General features: G+C 45.4%; 1 protein-coding gene across 6 annotated transcripts in view; it reads right to left on the reverse strand.

Annotated features, from left to right (window-relative positions):
• The window catches only part of LOC135911965 (isobutyryl-CoA dehydrogenase, mitochondrial-like), a 573,736-nt gene that overhangs the window by 116,016 nt on the left and 437,322 nt on the right, over positions 1-20,398 (reverse strand). For all 6 annotated transcript variants that reach the window (XM_070527797.1, XM_065444338.2, XM_065444342.2 and 3 more), the window contains one exon: positions 313-413. In XM_070527797.1, the coding sequence (XP_070383898.1) occupies positions 313-413 (101 nt within the window). The remainder of the gene's footprint in view (positions 1-312; positions 414-20,398) is intronic.

Genomic DNA, 20,398 nt, shown 5'->3' on the forward strand with positions numbered 1-20,398 from the left:
TTCATTAAGGGTTACGGACTGGATTCCAAGGGAAGTGAAGCGTAGCAGGGGGTGGCAGAAAGTTAGGTGGGCGGATGAGATTAAGAAGTTTGCAGGGACGGCATGGCCACAATTAGTACATGACTGGGGTAGTTGGAGAAGTGTGGGAGAGGCCTTTGCCCTGCAGTGGGCGTAACCAGGCTGCTGCAGCTGCTGCTGCTGATGATGATGATAAGCCTCCATAGGGACACTAATTAACGTGAGCAATTAATATTGTGATATTTCAGACAGTTCTCTACGCTGCGAATCTAGATAATGCGTGCGCACACTCACCTTTTCATCCCATTCCATCATATTTGGAAGCATCTCCTTCTCAGCAAACTCGGCAGCTGTTCGCTGCATCTGGATCTGCTCTTCGGATAGTCCAATGGTGGCTGTGGCAAAAGTGAACAGCCCTGTTTAATGAACTTTGACAAATGGATATAGCACAGACACCTGTTAAAACTAACCTGGTTAATTAAATTTTTGGATATGAAGAAGTTTTGTAAACATATGGCTGGTTTCCCATAGACACAATGAAAAAATATCCCTTTAACAAGAATCACAAATTCAGTTAGGCTGAACTTCTATAACTGTCCACCACTGTTGCTTCATCCTATGTTCAGCAGGTGATCTGCTAGCTACAGAAGCAAATGGCGGGGATATTTTCGTTACTAAACTGGCTACACAAATGTAGCTAGTGCAGGAAGTCACCATTCTTTTTACTTGGTGTAGAAAAGTGTAGCACCGCCCACCTACACGAAGGCATTTTTTATAGCTGTAGTGTGGCATGAAAACTACACTTTCTACACTGTGGTTTCGATGAGTGTGGGCAGCAGACGACAAACAAGCAGGCTGGCATTGCAAATTCATGGTGCCATTTTGTCTGTGACTGTCGGCGCTGATATATAGCGACGATAGTGAATATTCGCTGCAAGGACAGTAGCGAAGTGCTGATGTGACCATGTGTCACAGAGGAAGGTGAGCGAATTTCATTTCATTTCATTTCATTTCATTTTTATTTCCTTAAAGACCCCCTGCAGGGGGTTTTACATAAGGGGTGGGGTTAACATGAGAAAGTAAAACATTTTTTTTTCATGATGACAGGTGGAATGTAACTTTTTCTAGGAAGGTTGATGGACAGGTGATGGCTGCAATTTCATGAGGAAGGTCGTTCCTGTCGCTTACTGTTCGGAGGAAGAATGACTTGGAGAATGTAGTCGTATGGGCACTTTGGCATGAGACTTTCAGCGGATGACCAATTCGGCGAGACGTGCATGATGGCAGTGCGCAGATGTATGGCTGCTGTTTGAGCTTCCAAGAATCTTCCAAGAAGATAAAACAGTCTTACTCACAGATGGTGTGGGCTTTTATCAGACTCTGCGCTGTATTATATGCATTGAGACGTTGTCTTCGTACACTGTGCATTCGCTGTGCATTTCGCTGCAGTTTGTCTAGATCTGTTGGTGATAGGAAACTCGTACATTGGCGTTTAGTTTCAGGCGAGGACATATATGCAGCCAATATATCCGAAGTCAGGCGAAGTCATGCACTTTTCGTCAATATGCTGTCAGCTGTGATTGGCTACAGCCCAGCAAGCCAAGTGCAGCACATGACATCATAGCCTCTGCCCAACACTATACTGATCTACGCAAGCCTGCACGAAGTGTAGGCAAAAAAAATAGCTCTGGTATTTCAGCGAACAGCTATCCCAGTGTTGCGGATAATGTGGAATCCTACAGGGCTGCCAACATGGCAATTGAAGTGGTGTTTGAAGTGCTTCTGCAGGCTGATAATGCTGGCAAGAACACTGCCGAGGAGCCACGAGAAAGCCAGTGGTGTTCACACACGATGTGGCTGATAACGCCCTGAATACTTTGGTTAATTTTTTAGCAACACGAAGGCAGTAAAGAATTCTTTCATTAAGCTGTGTGAAATTTACGCATTTCTGACGGGACACAGGTTTTCAGTACTCGCCAGCTAACATTACACAATAGCAAGAACAAAGAGTCCATGAAAGAATACTTTGTATCACTTAAACCTCTTTTCATAACTGCCTTTTGGTTTTGATGTTTCATTTACTGTTTTGTGTCATGAATATCCGGGTGTACAAGGAATAGTTGATCTTTAGTTTTGTGGATTAATTCTCTAAATATGAACAGTACTTATAGCAGAGCAATATCAGCGCATCTTCTCAGTTAATTCAGCAGCTCGTTAACAGACAGACAGATTTGCACGGTCCCTTCGAGTTTGTCTAATGTATAACAAAAACAAGATCTTAAATCTCAGCAATAATTCGGTGTCTACCATATGTTCTAGCTTCATGCTGCTAGCATGTCATACTCGCAAAGCTGCCTGCCTAGGACTAAAGATTCGTGCTTCACCATATCACAACGCATCGGCATCATAGTGAACCCCAACAGTCGGTGATAGATAAGACACAATAATAATTAAGGAACCATTCCGGTGAGCTTTTGTTATGGTAAAAAAGATGATGAAAGAGCTCGCTCCAGTCACAGCGGAAGCATTTTACAACCAATCTCTGCGGCACGTTTGTTTATGCAGTCATCTAATGCGCTGATTCACCTGTCAGCCAATCTAACCAAAGAGTGCGTTAACTTACTCCATATGGGCCAAACAAGCACAGAATAGCTAGATTGCAAGGTACTTGTAACCAGGGGCATAGAGAGGAGGGGGGGGGGGGCTTACGGGGCTTCAGCCTCCCCCCCCCCCCTAGAAAAAAAAAATAAGTTTTCGTGTTGTCATGCAAAGCTGACCAAAACAACCCTTGTCGCCGGAAATTATTCCGGATTTCATCTAGAATGTCCTTTTTATGCACGAAGAGACATTTCAGCGCAATTACTGTTAACTCTGGCTGGATTTCGTGGCGACGCCCATGCACCAGGAGTCGAATAAAGCAAGGAGCCCCATCCAAGCACGAAGTTTCAAAGGTGTTTCAATGGCGCCGGGCTCGTCATGGCATCTTGCCAAGGCCGTGGTATCTACACAGTGCATGGATTTTGATTCCGAAAGTTTATGGTATAAAGTTCTCATAAACTATTGATGCAAAATATACATTGACATTACCAAAGCCGTGCTTTAGATTTTCAATTCTATAACTTTGTGGGTTTAATGTTTGTTATAAACATTTGATGCCAGAGGTGCATTAACTTTTCTAAAGTTGTACATCAGACCGTATAACGAGACAAGCCAAATCAAGACACCATCAGACAAGTTGACAAAGCACGCAGTGAGGTCCGATGAGACGAAGTGTTCTGGTGTTTCATTTGTGCGATCATGTCACAGCAAAGAATATGAACATCTTTTTCACCTGCACCAAAGCACCCATGTCAAGGCACTAATGCCAACAAAGGTAACTATACATTCTTATTTATTTTTCTACTTTGGCTTTTATTCGCGAGGTCACATAGAGCTTCGTCAATTTTCTGGTTCGTTTCTATGCGCAGGCTGCCAGAGCCAGCCAGAGCGCCCTCATTTTTCTCATGCTGCCCCAACTGTCATGCGGCGCACTTCGGCACACAATTGTCTATGTCTGGCCGAGTGGGTTTTTGCCTGGCAGAGTTTTGGACCCTTTCTGGCTAGCAGACGAGAAAAAAAACCAATGGGTGCTCGCCGGCATCACTCTGGGGACTTGATGGATTGCAACACGCTGGCTTAAGCGCCTCTCCGAAATGTCTTGTCTAGCCAGTGTAGGATACCGAGCACTATGCATATGGTTCTCTGTTAACCAAACGTCTCGCGTTTTCTTCTATATTCCTTCAGTAGGTGCCCAAAGTAGGCATTCGATTGTGGTCAACATGCTTTCCTTCGCGTTTTTTTTTTTCATTTCTGTGCCCCGCCCTACAAAAAAAAAAGACAATGTTGTGGTGCAGTGAATTGTCGTATGATAAGAGTTTGATTTTGTTACTTCTTCTTTTGTGGAAAGTAATGGGCCATGCGAAGCTTCAGTTGCCGAATACTCTTACTATATTATTGCGCAATTGTGTGGACACTTCAGGCGCATTTCTGTTGTTGCCATCTCCCTCATGTTCCATATAAAGTTCGCGGGTGATAACATTATGACCGCACTCTGCATGCTGCATGTGCGAGTGAAAACGGGGGGGGGGGGGGGAGATGGCATGGGTGAGCCGACGATGGGACCTCAATCTTGTGTGCGCAAGGGAGAAAAGTGGGGAAGAAGTGTGATTTCTTCTATCGCATGCAATTATCAGTGGGAGTGGAGGTAAGGGGGAGGGTGGGCGAGCCTTAGAATTATATGATCTGTGAATCTGTGATTTCACATGTTTACTTGCCTTGTTTGACACATTATATATAGTGACTTTTTCTTAGATACCTAGATTTATTGGTGACATATACGTATATTAAATTTTCTTTTTGCAAGGTTTTGTGTATACGTGCAGTGAACTTTGTTTCCAGCAGCGCTCTTCTGCCTTTTATTAAGCTGTATCTTTGCATTTGTACATTCCATTGTATCTTCGAATTTCTAATGTATGAGGGCGAGTCAAATGACAGTGGGCCAACCTACCCTGCGCAATAATGGTTCAGTCCATTATCTGCGAGGCTTGCGTGTAGCACACATGCATCTCCCATTTACAGAAGTGACACGCAGGTGTGAGCATAAATGTTCTGTAATACTTTCATACATTGGGTTGAACATGGTTACGTGACATAATGGACGCTCAAAAAGTTGAACAGCGTGCTGTCGCGAGGTTTTTGACAGGTGAATGTGTTTCCCAAAAAGAAATTAGTAGCCGTATGACTGCCTTTTATGTTGAACATTGCATTTCATTGGTCACTGTGAAGCATTGGAGCAAACAGTTCAAAAAAGGATGTGAAAATTGCAAAGATGATCCAAGACTGGGCAAAAGCCACCATGCAATCTCATCTACCTTTGCAACCAGACCCAACACAATTACAGAGGTTGATGAGCTGATTAGACAAGAATGGAGGATAAGCATAGATGAACTGGCAGAGTGTGTGAACATCAGTCACGGTGTGGCTCACACCTTAATTCATGCACATCTCGGTTATCGGCTCTTGTGTGCGCAGTGGCTGCCCAACATTTTGAACCTCCGCCAGAAGACGGAAAGGTTTGGCGCTGCCTTGACTCATCTGATCCCGTATCACAATGAGGGTCACAACTTCTTGGCTGCAGCTGTGACCGGGGACGACTCATGGTGCCACTACTATGAGCCTGAAACACGATGGCAAAGCTTACAGTGGAAACATTTGAATTCACCACCCCCAAAGAAAGCAAAGGCCGTCATTTCCACTGGAAAGGTGTTGCTGACTTTCCTTTTTTTTTATCGTCAGGGGCCATTACTGATCGAATTTGCTAAACGTGGACAGACTATCAATCGTTTCCGGTATTGTGAAACGCCGGATCAGCTGCCTGTCACAGTCGAAGAAAAAACGACATGGAAAATTGACGAATGGGGTCATCTTGCTCCACGACAATGCCCATCCTCATGTCACTGATGTGGATACAGCCCAGACCTGTCACCTTGGGACTTCCACATTTTGGGGCAAGTCAAAAAACAGCTCAAGGTAACCTGATTCGTGTCGAACGATGACGTGGAAGTCAGTTACAGACTTTTTGAAGCAGCAACCCAAGGAGTTTTATGAGATGGGAATCACACGACTCGTTAGTCATTGGGACAAATGTCTAAATGCTCACAGAGACTACGTTTCAATAAGGTACCCCGTTTGTCATACATACACACTGGCTCACTTACATTTGCCTCGTCCTCATATATTTTGCAGAACTTCTGCTTTCTATATATTCTCTCTGTTGAGACTATAATTTCGGTGGTTACACACAATACACGACCGGTGACAGCTGCTCCTGCGCAATACGTTGGAACAAAGGACAGCATCATAAAGATTTTTTCCTGGCCATTGCACATGTACACAAACGTAAACAAAGTTCTTGAATGATGAAGTTTTATTAAAATATTTGTCCCCACCTTGTTGATTTCATGGCCTTTACATTTTTTCATACCAGCCGCATGTACTGCTTTGCTGGTTTCGAACTGATATATTTCATAAGTAAGTGTGATTTACTTAATAAATAGACAAAAAGAAACATGGAAGCATTGATATCAGTTATATTGGCGCAATTTTTGGTACATACGAGTATATTTCTTTATAAGAAAAATACATTTTACTTACGTTGACAGTGCGTAGCGTTCAAGAATTCGTTTGCAGCATCTTTGCAGCAATGGCAATGCAGATATTATTCATGTATTTGATCGCTCGACAAATTCCATAAGGAGGAGGCCGAGCTGCAACGTGAGCTCCCACCCGAACGAAATTTCTGCCTACGCCACCGCTTGCAACTGTTTATCGTTTAGGGGAAAGAATGAAAGTGTGAATTGTCTAGCACGTAGTACAAGCGACCACGAAAACGAATGGGCGGTTTATTTATTTCGCCGGAATTATCCGCCAGTCAGGAAGCATGGTTCATAAAAGCGCGGTTTACAAATAATCGGCAGCGCTCACCGTCTAGTGATGTGGACGCACTACGGGCACGCGCACTGGGCATCGGCAAGCGAAGAATCCGCCGCAATAGACAGTGTCTTGCGAGCATACCAAACGCGCTCATGTTTGCACAGGCTACAAGTACCACCACGCTGTCTGCTTTTAGGCGGCAAAAAATGCCAAGCCTTAAAATAAAAACCAACGTCACACTAGAGTTCACACGGACACAGTGCAGAAAGTGGCCCGCTGCGCGAGAGCCGCCACGGCACGGCGCTTCATTAGCTACACCTTGGGGAGTCGGAATGCTCATCCATCAGGGAGCCAAATGGAAAAGAGTAAATTCACAATGTCAAGAGGATCTTTGGTTATCAGGTACAATGAGTGGGAAAGAAACTTGTCTGGGAGTTACGTATTTGTGGACCGGAAAAAATTGCACAGAGAAGAATAAAGAGTTAGTGGAATGCATAAGCGCTGATATTAAGGGTTTCGGGAATGGTGCTGAGATTGTCCTAATAGGTGACATGAATGCCCACATACAGGATTTAGATGGCTATACCGACAATAACGGGAAGTCAATGCTAGACCTTTGCGAGCAACATAACCTCGTGATCGTGAATACAGGGCCTCAGCGTGAAGGACAGATCACGTGAGAAGTGGGAAACCGGCAATCGACGATTGATTACTGTCTGATGACAGAAGGAATTCATGATAAGTTGAGAGAAATGGTCATCGATGAGGAAGGGTTTAGCAGCATAGGGAGTGACCATAAATGCATCATTTTGAAAATGGGATATGTAGTTGGGAAAGAGAGCAAGAAAAGCACAATGGCCAGTCCAAATTTGAACGCTGAACAAATAGCAAATATAGTCACTAGAGTTGAAGAAGAACTTGGCAAGTGGCCAAGTAAGGAGTGGGAATATGGTGAGCTTCTAAGTGTAATAACGACAGAAATACGTAAAGAGAAACAACATGTTCGTTGGAAAAGAAAAAAGAAACCGAAAAGCTGGTGGAACAAGAAGATACGAGAAGCGATCGCCGAACGACAGAAAGCATCTCGAGAGCACAGGCAGGCAAAGAAGGCGCAGTTGCCACAGGATGAAGTAACCAGTAAATGGGAAATATACCGGGAGAAAAAGTCTATGGTTCAAATACTGGTGCAAGCAAAATTAAAAGGTGAAAGCGATCGAACGTTGGTTTTCAGAAATACGTGAGAAAAAGAAGGCCGCACCTAGAATATTTTGGAATCACATAAAATTATTAGGCAGGAAGTCAGCAACAATACAACAACATATCCTAGACGAAGATGAAAACAGACTGGAAGGAGAAGCGGCAATGAATTACATCCGAAACGCAACAGCCGAATCCTTCCAAGGCAATGACGAGGTTGTACTTGAGGAAAAAAATAGCATGAAAGAGACCCAAGTGGAAAAGGAGCTGGTGCTGACAAATTTAAACTGGAAGAAAGCGGAAGAGAAAATTCCTAAGCGCACAGCCACAGGGCTAGACGAGGTTCCCGTTAGGCTGATAAATGAAGTATAGGAAGCTCTGGTGAAAGCTGTGGAAAAAACTTTAAAAGATAGACGAATACCAGACAGTTGGGGACAAAGTAGAATTAATTTAATTTATAAGGGTGAGGGGGAGAAAGATAGAATTCACTCGTATAGACCATTGACCATTACATCGGTAATATACAGGCTAGCAATATGCAGGCAATCAAAATAAAGCTTCAAGCATGGGCAGAAAATAACGGCATTTTGGGAGAGCTTCAGAATGGCTTCAGAATAGGTAGGCGTTTGGATGACAACTTGTTTGTTCTTACTCAGTGTATTGAAATATCAAAAGCAGAAAGTAGACCGTTGTATGCGGCCTTTTTAGGCATTACAGGAGCCTACGACAACGTAGACCGCAACGTTTTGTGGGATATTCTGGAAGGGGAAGGCTTAGGTAACGATTGTCTAGAGCTTTTGAGACAGATTTACCTAGAAAATACCGTTTGCGTTGAATGGGAAGGGATGAGGAGCGAGGAGAAAGTTCATATCAACAAGGGACTGAGGCAGGGGTGCCCTTATCCCCGCTGTTGTTTATGATGTACACGATGAGGATGGAGCGGGCGCTAGAAGGAAGTAATATCGGGTTTAATCTCTCATACAAACAGGTGGGTACAGTAATAGAGGAGCAGCTCTCAGGTTTATTTTATGAGGATGACATCATGTTGCTAGCTAACAAGCAAAGTGGTTTGCAACGTCTAGCTAATATCTGTGGACAGGAAGGCAACAATTTAGGTTTGAAATTTAGTGTTAGAAAATCAGGTGTTATGGTATTCAATGAATATAGCGAACAGACAGTGGAGATACAGGGCCAAGAAATACCTCGGGTAACAGAATATAAATACCTTGGTATATGGATAAACGAAGCCAATGGATATATGGAAACGCAGGAGAAAACCATAACTGTAAAGGGGAAGAGAAATTCAGCCATAATGAAGCACAGAGCGCTATTGGTACAATAGGTACGAGGTTCTCCGAGGTATGTGGAAAGCGCTAGACAGTAGGTCATGGTGGAAAGGTGTAATGGGTTCCAGGGCTTACGTTTAGAAATGCGGCTGTTTGCTTTAAATCAGGGGTACAATCAGGACTCGACGGGAACCAAAGGTCAGTGGGTCGCCTCGCATTGGGCGCTCGCGGGAAGACTACAAATGAAGCTGTGCAGGGTGATATGGGCTGGACTAGTTTTGAAGTGAGGGAAGCTCGCAGTAAAATTGAGTATGAAGAACGGCTGCATGAGGATTATGGAAGAAAGTAAATGGGCTGGGAGAATGTTCAGGTATCTGTACAGGAAAAAAACATAGATTCACAGTGGAGGAAAAGGACTAGGAAGCTTACCAGCAAGTATGCTGCCTGTAGGGTGGGCAACACAGCAACAAAGAAGGTCAAGCGGAAAGTCAGAGAGGCTGAAATAATCTCATGGGTGGCGGCAATGGAAAAGAAACCTGCCATGAGTAACTACTTAAGAGGAAAAAACAAAATCAGGAAAGAAACCATTTATGATAACTCAAAGGGAAGCTCATTACTTTTCGAAGTGAGATCGGGATGCCTTAGAACACGCACCTATAAATTAAGCGAGATGTAAGAAGGAAGAAGAAGCACATGTGCTTGCTGCGGGAAAGCTAGGGAAACGACGGAGCTTGTTTTATTAGAATGTGAAGACGTCTACCCAACGGTCGATTTAGGCACCACTGGCCTCCCTGAAGCCCTTGGGTTCAGCGGGAGCAGGGGTGAAGCAAACAGGTCCGCAATATGCATTAGTAAGAGGCGATTGAAGGATTGGTGGAAGAAAAGTAAGGAAACGACAAAAGACGGAGTTGTACAAAAGCACAGTTCGCAATAGGGGATCAGAAAATTTGGGCGTCGTAGTTCATAGTCTTTTTTTTTCTTTTTTTATTGTTTAACCTAGGTAGGACATTAGGCAGTATATATATATTAGCAAGGTCTTGGTGACGCAACCCACCACCCCGTTCCAAAGGCGACGCTCCTAGCATACATCCATCCATCCATCCATATAGATGAATGCATAGAGCTACAGTGTACTAGACATAGAGTTTCTCACTACATTACCTAGAGGGAAATCTGGCGCTGCTGCGCTGTGGTATGCATGGGAATGCCGGTATATTGTGGATGCGGATTGGCATCGTTCTCGTAGAGACAGGACACCTTGAAGACGCGCTTGGCAAGCACCGTTCCGTCTGTCACAATGATTCATTTTCTGCTAGAACAGCACGTGAAAAGCTGTTTTAGCTTTATTATTACGTGAAAACATGTTTTGTTTAACTATGAGAACTTGTTATTGTGTACGACTACATGTTACGTAAAAATTATCAGTGGGCCGCTAAAGTTGGAGGACAGACGACAAGGTTCGTGCTCGCTTTGAAACAGTTGGTCGTCTGTTCTTGCTTTTCTTCGCTTGGTCATGCATCGTGGGTGAGTAAAGATGTAATATGCGTGAATGGAAACATTTTATGAAGATTTTACTTTGAGAACGTGTTATTTGCGTAGCCATATCCACGTTTTAGACGAAGCCTTTTACAACACCAGCCAACACGAGCCTCGCAGACACATATCCCGTCATTCCCATGACGGCACGGTGCCCCCTTAAGAAACTCCCATAGACGGTGGCGCCAGATTACCCTCTAGGTGTTATAGTGAGAAACTCTATGGTACTAGACATTGAGTTGCCGTAATTTTGTAGGAAACTCTATGGTACTAGATAGGGGCAGTGTGTTCAGACGGCGGAGCGCGCCACGCACCGCTTTGAAGCAGGGAGCGTAGACAGGTCCCGGATGTATGCGGCGGCGCTGCAGTCGCATGGGCTGTACCATGGAGGAAGGAACCAGTCGTCCTAAAGTAGGGTACCATACCTAAAGAGCTGGCCGGCGTTTGCGCGAGAGAAACGTGCGGAGAGGCCCTACCCCCTCCGCGCGCTAGGAGAAAAGTGTGGAGGAAATGACGTAGTCGATTCTCCTTTTTTGTTGATCTTTTTATTTCTTTGCCGTGGCAGCCACGCCTTTCGGGCCACAATGGCGGCTTTGTTTTGGTTCTGTGCGCTCACACGTGTTGCTCCGTAGGTTTCGTACCGTGGCAAAGGCGCTGTGCGGGCAGGTTCGCGTTGGTCTCCGTGTTTTGTTGCGCTGCGTTAGCTGGACCGTGCTCTTCCAGATTTTGTTGCGGCCAGGTGGGGCACGAGGAACTAAAGTTCGTGAAATGAACGCGCATGCAACGCTGTACGCAATGTACCGCACCACGGCAATGGCAACGGGCGAAGGAATATCTGCGGGAAATATTGCCCTCTTTGGCGGAATCATGCTAACGATTGTTTAGTATTGCTGCGGAGCGCGCGCGTCCGAGCACCACGGTTGCGCGCAGCGCGGCGTGGTTTCGCGAGAAATGTAACCAAGAGAGGAGAGCTGGCCCGATAGGCGGAGCAACGTTATGAGCAACGCCAACTTCCGGCTTCACTTTAGCTTCACAAAGAGTGACGTCATGGCCTCTTCTGAGTTTCCTTCCTCCGTGGGCTGTACGGACGCGTTCTCCGTGTGTTGCGGCCAGTTGCAGCGTGCTTGCTCTGAAGGGCTCTGAAGGAATTCCTCGAGTTTCTGTCTTGTTGGGAGTCACATGCAAAAGGATTGCCATTTGTTGGGCGTGTTGGTAGACTGACTTGGAAAGCATATTTAGCGCCAGCGAACTAGGACAGAAGGCAGACGACACCACAATGCGCTAACTTCAACCCACCTATTTAACCCATGCACAGTTAAATAGGCGGGTGTTTCCTTAAATTCAAGTTGTTGAAGTTAGCGCATTGTGGTGTCGTCTCCCTTATGTCCTCGTTCGCTGGCGCGAAATATGCTTTCCACTGCAGGACTTTGCGGCTTGAGCTAGTCGACGGCAGATAGACTCCGTGTGACATTGTGCAGCACTTTGGCTCTGTTAGAATACTTGGAAGGAGAGGGTTTTAAATACCTATTGACATCTAGACTAAGCCAATAAAAGTCGGAGAACTTCTTTTGCGGTAGTCGTGCGGATTCAACGATCACCCAACGCCGTCTCAATTTTTTATTGTTGTGAATTGCCTTTTTATATCTTGGCGAAGGCAATGCAAACAGGGGAACACAGAAGTCAGTAAATATTTGTTATCGTTACTTCACTCACCTGATCATTCTGACAAGGAAGGGGACGTTGCGTAACAATTGACGAGTTTAAGCTGGAAATCTGACGCTGGTAGAGCAAAGGCTAAACAATACTCCGGCAGAGCACCGGGCTTATGTAGAGGAAAGGAGCAATGACCGCCTCATCCATTATATATGGCAGGGTATGTCGCGCAGAAAATTTTTATTCCCAAGAAATGTGAGGACTGCCGCTCTCTTCTTCTGCATAACTCTAGTGTCAGTAGCAGTCTCAAAATTCACAAAATTTGTGACAGGGGAGGATTGCTGCATCCCTCCAAGTTGCTTTTTGAAGCACTAAAGAAACTTGAGGGAATATATTTACAACCTTCTTCAGCAAAAAGGAGCTTTGCAGCGACAGCATAGTTGATGCAATGATTTTAGTGAAAGCTTTAAATTTGGCTATGCCATGTGCTGCAAATTATATGCTGATGATTTCACATCAGCAGTTGCCCATTTTTATGTCTTAACAAGGCTGCACTTTTATGTTAAAGGTCTTAATCAGTGAAGAGAAGCATGACGAAAAAAGAAATTGCACTTTAAAGGTAGCTATGCTGTTCTGAGCAGGCTGGTGCAACATATGTATGCTGACCCTTTTTTGTCTTTTTTATCTGTATGCACAACTTTTTCTGGTGCATTCAAAAAGCTAATTTTGTGAATATAATTAAAATAAATTAAGGAATTCATATGCGCATATTAATTCCGCTGTAGGTCTCCATTTGGGGTATAATGTACTCGCACTGTTATCCTGTGTTTTGGCATACTGTGTGTAGTTTTGCAGAGATCCCTTTTACTTGGCATCTTTCGTACCTGTTGTATTCCTTTCATAGAAATGTAGGATGTCGGTGTGTCTTATACTCGCACATGAGCCTGACGTTCGGGAGCACTTCATGATGTAAAAAAAAAATGCCACGAATAAACTGGGCAAATGTAGTTGTGGGAGGTTCGCGAAACCGAATGAAAGAACGAGGGACAAATGTTTATCGCGAAAGAAGGTAAATGACAAGCAGGGAAGCTCTTTGGCTTTGGGCTATGTACGTAAATATTGTTTAGCCTTCTCTCCTACAACAGCGGCAGAGGAACTAAGCGCTTGACGTTGGGTCGCGGATGCCGCGGCCGCTTTTTTATGAATGCGAAACGCAAAAGAAAATGTGCGCACCTGGAGTCCGAGTTGGTTTAAATCAATTCGATGTCCTTTACTACGGCGTTATTTGCAGCCGACTTTTCCGTTCGAATAACTTCTAGTTACGTGGCAGCGTGGCTCAAAACAAATTTAACGGCTTTACGCCGCTACTTCGGTGTCTGCAAAACCTTTGCTGTCAGATTAATAAATCCGTCTAATGGACGTTGAGATGCGCTACATGTGCACATATAGTTAATCTCTTATATGAAGTGAGTTTCGGGGATGCATCTTAACATCTGCCAAGCATTTGCACGTCTATTTGATTGCGACAGAAAATGATTATAAAAATATCAACATGCAGCGCTGGCGCTGCGCCGTACGTTCCGTACAGGATGGATGAATGGATGGATATTATGAGCGTCCCCTTTGGAACGGGGCGGTGGGTTGCGCCACCAAGCTCTTGCTACTATACTGCCTAATATCCTGCCTAGGTTAAACAATGAAAAAAGAAAAAAAAATAACACTCTGAACTACCATGCCCAAGTTTTCTGATCCCCTATTGCGAACTGTGCTTTTGTACGTCTCCGTCTTATGTCGTTTCCCCACTTTTCTTCCGCCAATGCTCCAGTCGCCTCTTACTAATGTCTATTGCGGACATGTTTGCTTTACCACTGCTCCCTCTGAACACAAGGGCTTCAAGGAGGCCAGTGGTGCCTAAATCGACCGCTGGGTAGACGTCTTCACATTCTAATAAAACATGCTCCGTAGTTTCCCTAGCTTTACCGAAGCAAGCACATGCTTCTTCCTTCTTATATATCGCTTTATAGGTGCGTGTTCTAAGGCATCCCGATCTCGTTTCGAAAAGTAATGAGCTTCCATTTGAGTTATCATAAATGGTTTCTTTCCTGATTTCGTTTTTTCCTCTTAAGTAGTTACTGATGGCAGGTTTCTTTTCCATTGCCGCCACCCATGAGATTAATTCAGCCTCTCTGACTTTCCGCTTGACCTTCTTTGTTGCTGTGTTGTCCACCCTACAGGCCGCATACTTGCTGGTAAGCTCCCTAGTTCTTTTCCTCCTCTGTGAATCAATGTTTTTCCTGTACAGGTACCTGAACACTCTCCCAGCCCATTTACTTTCTTCCATATTCCTCAGCCGTTCTTCATACACAATTTTACTCCTCACTTCAAGACTAGTCCAGCCCATATCACCCTGCACAGCTTCATTTGTAGTATTCCCGTGAGCGCCCAATGCGAGGCGACCCACTGACCTTTGGTTCTCGTCAAGTCCTGATAGTACCCCTGATTTATAGCAACCAACCGCATTTCCAAAACTAAGTCCTGGAACCATTACACCTTTCCACATACCTCGGAGGACCTCGTACCTATTGTATCCCCATAGCGTTCTGTGCTTCATGATGGCTGCATTTCTCTTCCCCTTTACTGTTATGGTTTTTTCCTGTGTTTCCACATATCTATGCCTTCGTTTGTCCACATAGAGTTGCTCACTACATTACCTAGAGGTAAATCTGGCGCTGCTGCGCTGTGGTATGCATGGGAATGCCGGTATATTGTGGATTCGGATTGGCATCGTTCTCGTAGAGACAGGACACCTTGAAGACGCGCTTGGCAAGCACCGTTTCGTCTGTCGCAATGATTCATTTTCTACTAGAACAGCACGTGAAAAGCTGTTTTAGCTTTATAATTACGCGAAAACATGTTTTGTTTAACTATGAGTACTTGTTATTGTGTGTACGACTACATGTTACGTAAAAAGTATCAGCGGGCCGCTAAAGTTGGAGGACAGACGACAAGGTTCGCGCTCGCTTTGAAACAGTTGGTCGTCTGTTCTTGCTTTTCTTCGCTTGGTCATGCATCGTGGGTGAGTAAAGATGTAATATGCGTGAATGGAAACATTTTATGAAGATTTTACTTTGAGAATGCGTTATTTGCGTAGCCGTATCCACGTTTTAGACAAAGCCTCTTACAACACCAGCCAACACGAGCCTCGCAGACACATATACCGTCATTCCCATGACGGCACGGTGCCCCCTTAAGAAACTCCCATAGACGGTGGCGCCAGATTACCCTCTAGGTGTTATAGTGAGAAACTCTATGTTTGTCCATATACCAAGGATGGATGGATGGATGGATGGATGGATGGATGGATGGATGGATGGATGGATGGATGGATGGATGGATGGATGGATGGATGGATGGATGGATGATTGAGGCTCAACCCTTTGAATCGGACGGCGGCGACGCGCGCCACCTAGCCTTGAATGGTACTATATGCATGCATGCATACTTATGTATTTACTCCTTTACTTTTGCGTTGATATCATCCACCAATCAGATAGCCTCCGTTTAGTTATTTCTAGCTGTTCAAAGTCTATTTTACTTTCACTGTCTTTAAAACCCAAAGCTTAGAATAGCTCCCCATTATATAGTTTCCCACCAAGTTCTCCACCATACGCGTAGTGCGCGCCGATGGATGGGCCACTTGTGGCGGCCTTGCGCAGAACACACGGGAGAGGAGCCAGCCACGCGCCGTAATTTGTTGTGTCGTTGACAGTGCTTCTCTGTCTTATTCACGTTTTCAGAGCAAAATGGGCAACGCCCTTCGCATGTGTGGGGTGGCTAAAGCTTCAAGGAATGTTGGAGAAGAATTGTTGCCGCGTGGGGGGCTCAAATGCCGGCGAAAACGTGCCGGCGATACGGTTCTGATCATTCCCGGCGAAGCCTCATCAGCGGGAGCAACGGTAGCAATGGACCGTCGCTTCGGCGGGAAATTTCATGTTCTCATCCTTTTCTTTGTCGCGTCGGTGTTTTTTTCCACTCGACCATAGACGCGTAAGCGACGAAGTCCTCTAAACTTACGAACCTGATCCCACAAGCACAGGGCCACAGGAGAGAAGTTTATTAACATGTCTTTAATGTCACCTAAGTTGCGTAACAGCCCTCTACAATTTCAGTGGATAATAAAAGCCATCTTAAAATGGAAAGATAAGAAATGGCACTACAGAAAAATTAAGAGGTGAGGTATAGGTGACATGTATTTAAAGAGGCTAATACAAATGAGCGATAACCTTTAGGTTAACGCTTTCTTATTTTGAGTTATGGGGATTTTGTCCTTAGCGCGCTCGAGAGAGCGCTTGTCCTTCGGTGTCAATGACACCGGGGTTTTTGTGTTGACCTCCATCGCTCTCTCTGAGGCGCTGGAGGACCGAGAGTTAGGCGCCGAGACATGTGCCTCGGGCCTTGGGGTTCTTTATTTTTCTTTATTCTTTATTCAGACATATCCCCGCTTAGCCCGAAAGCGTTACAGCAGGGGGGTTACAAGCATGAAAAGAATACATCTTGATTCTCACTGCACACCTGTTCACATGACAGGGCCCTGTGGGACTGGTGTCTGCAGGGCCGCCGAAGAGGGTGGAGCAGTACTGACTGCTTCCACCACGGGGGCGGGAGGAGTCACTGCGGTACCACTGCGCGTGGGCTCGGAGGACTCCGGAGGCCTCTGTGACGCTGCCCCGCCTGCGTCACATCGGCATAACTTCTTCGGGGAAGGTACGACCGTCTTTTTCTGGCTTCGAAGAACGAGATTTTTTCTTTAACAGTTAGTGCAATGACTTCTTTTTCTTTTTTCCAGCAAGGGCAGGACCGCGAATAAGCTGGGTGATCTCCCTTGCAGTTAACACAACGTGGCGAAGAGGTGCAGTTGTCAGACTGGTGATTATTTGAGCTGCATTTAGCACAGGTTGCTTGGCCTCGGCATGCATGGGAAGTATGTCCGAACCTTTGACACTTGAAACATCGTCTGGGGTTCTGGATATATGGTCTTACATTGACTTTAGCATAACCTACATCGAGTGAAGTAGGCATTACGCTTGTTCCGAAGGTGAGTATAACATGTTTGGTGGGGATTTCTTGGTCGTTTCTGCGGATTACTATTCTTTGTACTTTGGTGACATTTTGTTCCTGGAAACCTTCCAGCAGTTCCTCGTCGCTTAAACCAATAAAGTCTTCTTCAGATATTACTCCCCCGCTTGTATTAAGTGTTCTGTGGGCTGAAACAGTCACTGTCGCCTCGGCAATACTGGTAAGTTCAGACAGCTTATCTGCTTGATCTTTGTTATTCAGTTCTAGGAGGAGGTCCCCGCTAGACATTTTGGAGGCTTTGTATGTCTGTCCGATTTTATCTTTCAGACATTTGGCTACCAGGAATGGAGAGAGTTTTCTAACAGGCGTGTTGCTTTCACTGTAGACTACATAGTATTTTGGGAAAGATGGAGCGTTGCTTCGAAAGGAGAATTAGAACGGTACTTCGGTGCGGCATCTTTTCAGACGCCGATCATGGACAACAGAGATTTGAGCTGCCATAGGAAAGTGTGTGTGTTGGGCAACAGCGCCGACCGCCCACCACGGAGCCCAACGAGGGGACGCGGCAGAGCTTGCGTACAAGCCTGCACGACGCCAGCCGTACGCCATCACTATAACCCAATATAGTGTACCCAAGGTAGGATATCCACACAAGGTTAACCCTTGCCGCCGTGGAGGAAGGAAGTAAATGGAAGAGAGAAGAAGACAGGAAAGACATAAAGTGAGAGATAAAGACGAAGGTTTGAGAAGAGAGAGACAGGAAGAGGCGACTACCGGTTTCCCTCGGGTGGGTCAGTCCGGAGGTGCCGTCTATGTGAAGCAGAGGCCGAAGAGGTGTGTTGCCTCCGCCGGGGGGCCTTAAAGGTCCAAACACCCAGCATCGGCTCAACCTCCAGGATCCCCCTATCCCCAGACACGGCTAAGCCGCGCATGGCTACACGCGGGAGGGTCCAACCCTCGTGTGCTCGGGTACGTGGTGTCGCAACACACCAAACGCCTGCTGACGCAGACGCCCCTGCGGGGGATAGGCAAGAAGCAGGCTGGAGACAAGGCAGTGGGGGAATATGGCATAGGCACTAGGAATAGCAGGGGAGAGTTATCAGTAGAGTTTGCAGAACAGAATAATATGCGGATAATGAATACCTTCTTCCGCAAGCGGGATAGCCGAAAGTGGACGTGGTGGAGCCCGAACGGCGAGACTAGAAATGAAATATACCTCATACTCTGCGCTAACCCTAGCATCATACAAGATCTGGACGTGCTCAGCAAGGTGCGCTGCAGTGACCATAGGATGGTAAGAACTCGAATTAGCCTAGACCTGAGGAGGGAACGGAAAAAACTGGTACATAAGAAGCCGATCAATGAGTTAGTGGTAAGAGGGAATATAGAGGAATTCCAGATCAAGCTACAGAACAGCTACTCGGCTTTAACTCAGGAAGATGACCTTAGTGAAGAAACAATGAAGGACAATCTTGTGGGCATTATTAAGGAGTGTGCAATAGAAGTCAGTGGCAACTCCGTTAGACAGGATACCAGTAAGCTATCGCAGGAGATGAAAGGTCTGATCAAGAAACGCCAATGTATGAAAGCCTCTAACCCTACGGCTAGAATAGAACTGGCAGAACTTTCGAAGTTAATCAACAAGCGTAACACAGCTGACATAAGGAAGTATAATATGGATAGAATTGAACATGCTCTCAGAAACGGACGAAGCCTAAAAGCAGTAAAGAAGAAACTAGGAATTGGCAAGAATCAGATGTATGCGTTAAGAGACAAAGCCGGCAATATCATTGCTAATATGGATGAGATAGTTCAAGTGGCTGAGGAGTTCTATAGAGATTTATACAGTACCAGTGGCTCCCACGATGATAATGGAAGAGAGAGTAGTCTCGAGGAATTCGAAATCCTACAGGTAACGCCGGAACAAGTAGAGAAAGCCTTGGGAGCTATGCAAAGGGGGAAGGCAGCTGGGGAGGATCAGGTAACAGCAGATTTGTTGAAGGAAGGTGGACAGATTGTTCTAGAGAAACTGGCCACCCTGTATACGCAATGCCTCATGATTTCGAGCGTACCGGAATCTTCAAAAAACGCTAACATAATCCTAATCCATAAGAAAGGGGACGCCAAAGACTTGAAAAATTATAGACCGATCAGCTCACTGTCCGTTGTCTACAAAGTATATACTAAGGTAATTGCAAATAGAATCAGGAACACCTTAGACTTCCGTCAACCAAAGGACCAGGCAGGATTCCGTAAAGGCTACTCAACAATAGACCATATTCACACTATCATTCAGGTGATAGAAAAATGTGCGGAATATAACCAACCTTTATATATAGCTTTCATTGATTGCGAGAAAGCGTTTGATTCAGTCGAAACCTCAGCAGTCATGGAGGCATTGCAGAATCAGGGTGTAGACGAGCCGTATGTAAAAATACTGAAAGATATCTATAGCGGCTCCACAGCCACCGTAGTCCTCCATAAAGAAAGCAACAAAATTCCAATAAAGAAAGGCGTCAGGCAGGGAGATACGATCTCTCCAATGCTATTCACAGCGTGTTTACAGGAGGTATTCAGAGACCTGGACCTGATTGGGGAGAATTGGGGATAAGAGTTAACGGAGAATACCTTAGTAACTTGCGAGTCGCTGATGATATTGCCTTGCTTAGTAACTCAGGGGACCAACTGCAATGCATGCTCACTGACCTGGAGAGGCAAAGCCGAAGGGTGGGTCTAAACATTAATCTGCAGAAAACTAAAGTAATGTTTAACAGTCTCGGAAGAGAACAGCAGTTTACGATAGGTAGTGAAGCACTGGAAGTGGTAAGGGAATACATCTACTTAGGACAGGTAGTGACTGCGGATCCGGATCATGAGACTGAAATAATCAGAAGAATAAAAATGGGCTGGGGTGCGTTTGGCAGGCATTCTCAGCTCATGAACAGCAGGCTGCCATTATCCCCCAAGAGAAAAGTTTATAACAGCTGTGTCTTACCAGTACTCACGTACGGGGCAGAAACCTGGAGGCTTACGAAAAGGGTTCTACTCAGATTGAGGACGACGCAACGAGCTATGGAAAGAAGAATGATAGGTGTAACCTTAAGGGATAAGAAAAGAGCAGATTGGGTGAGGGAACAAACGCGAGTTAATGATATCTTAGT

This window comes from Dermacentor albipictus, chromosome 10 (assembly GCF_038994185.2).
Source record: "Dermacentor albipictus isolate Rhodes 1998 colony chromosome 10, USDA_Dalb.pri_finalv2, whole genome shotgun sequence".
NCBI classification, from domain to species: domain Eukaryota; kingdom Metazoa; phylum Arthropoda; class Arachnida; order Ixodida; family Ixodidae; genus Dermacentor; species Dermacentor albipictus.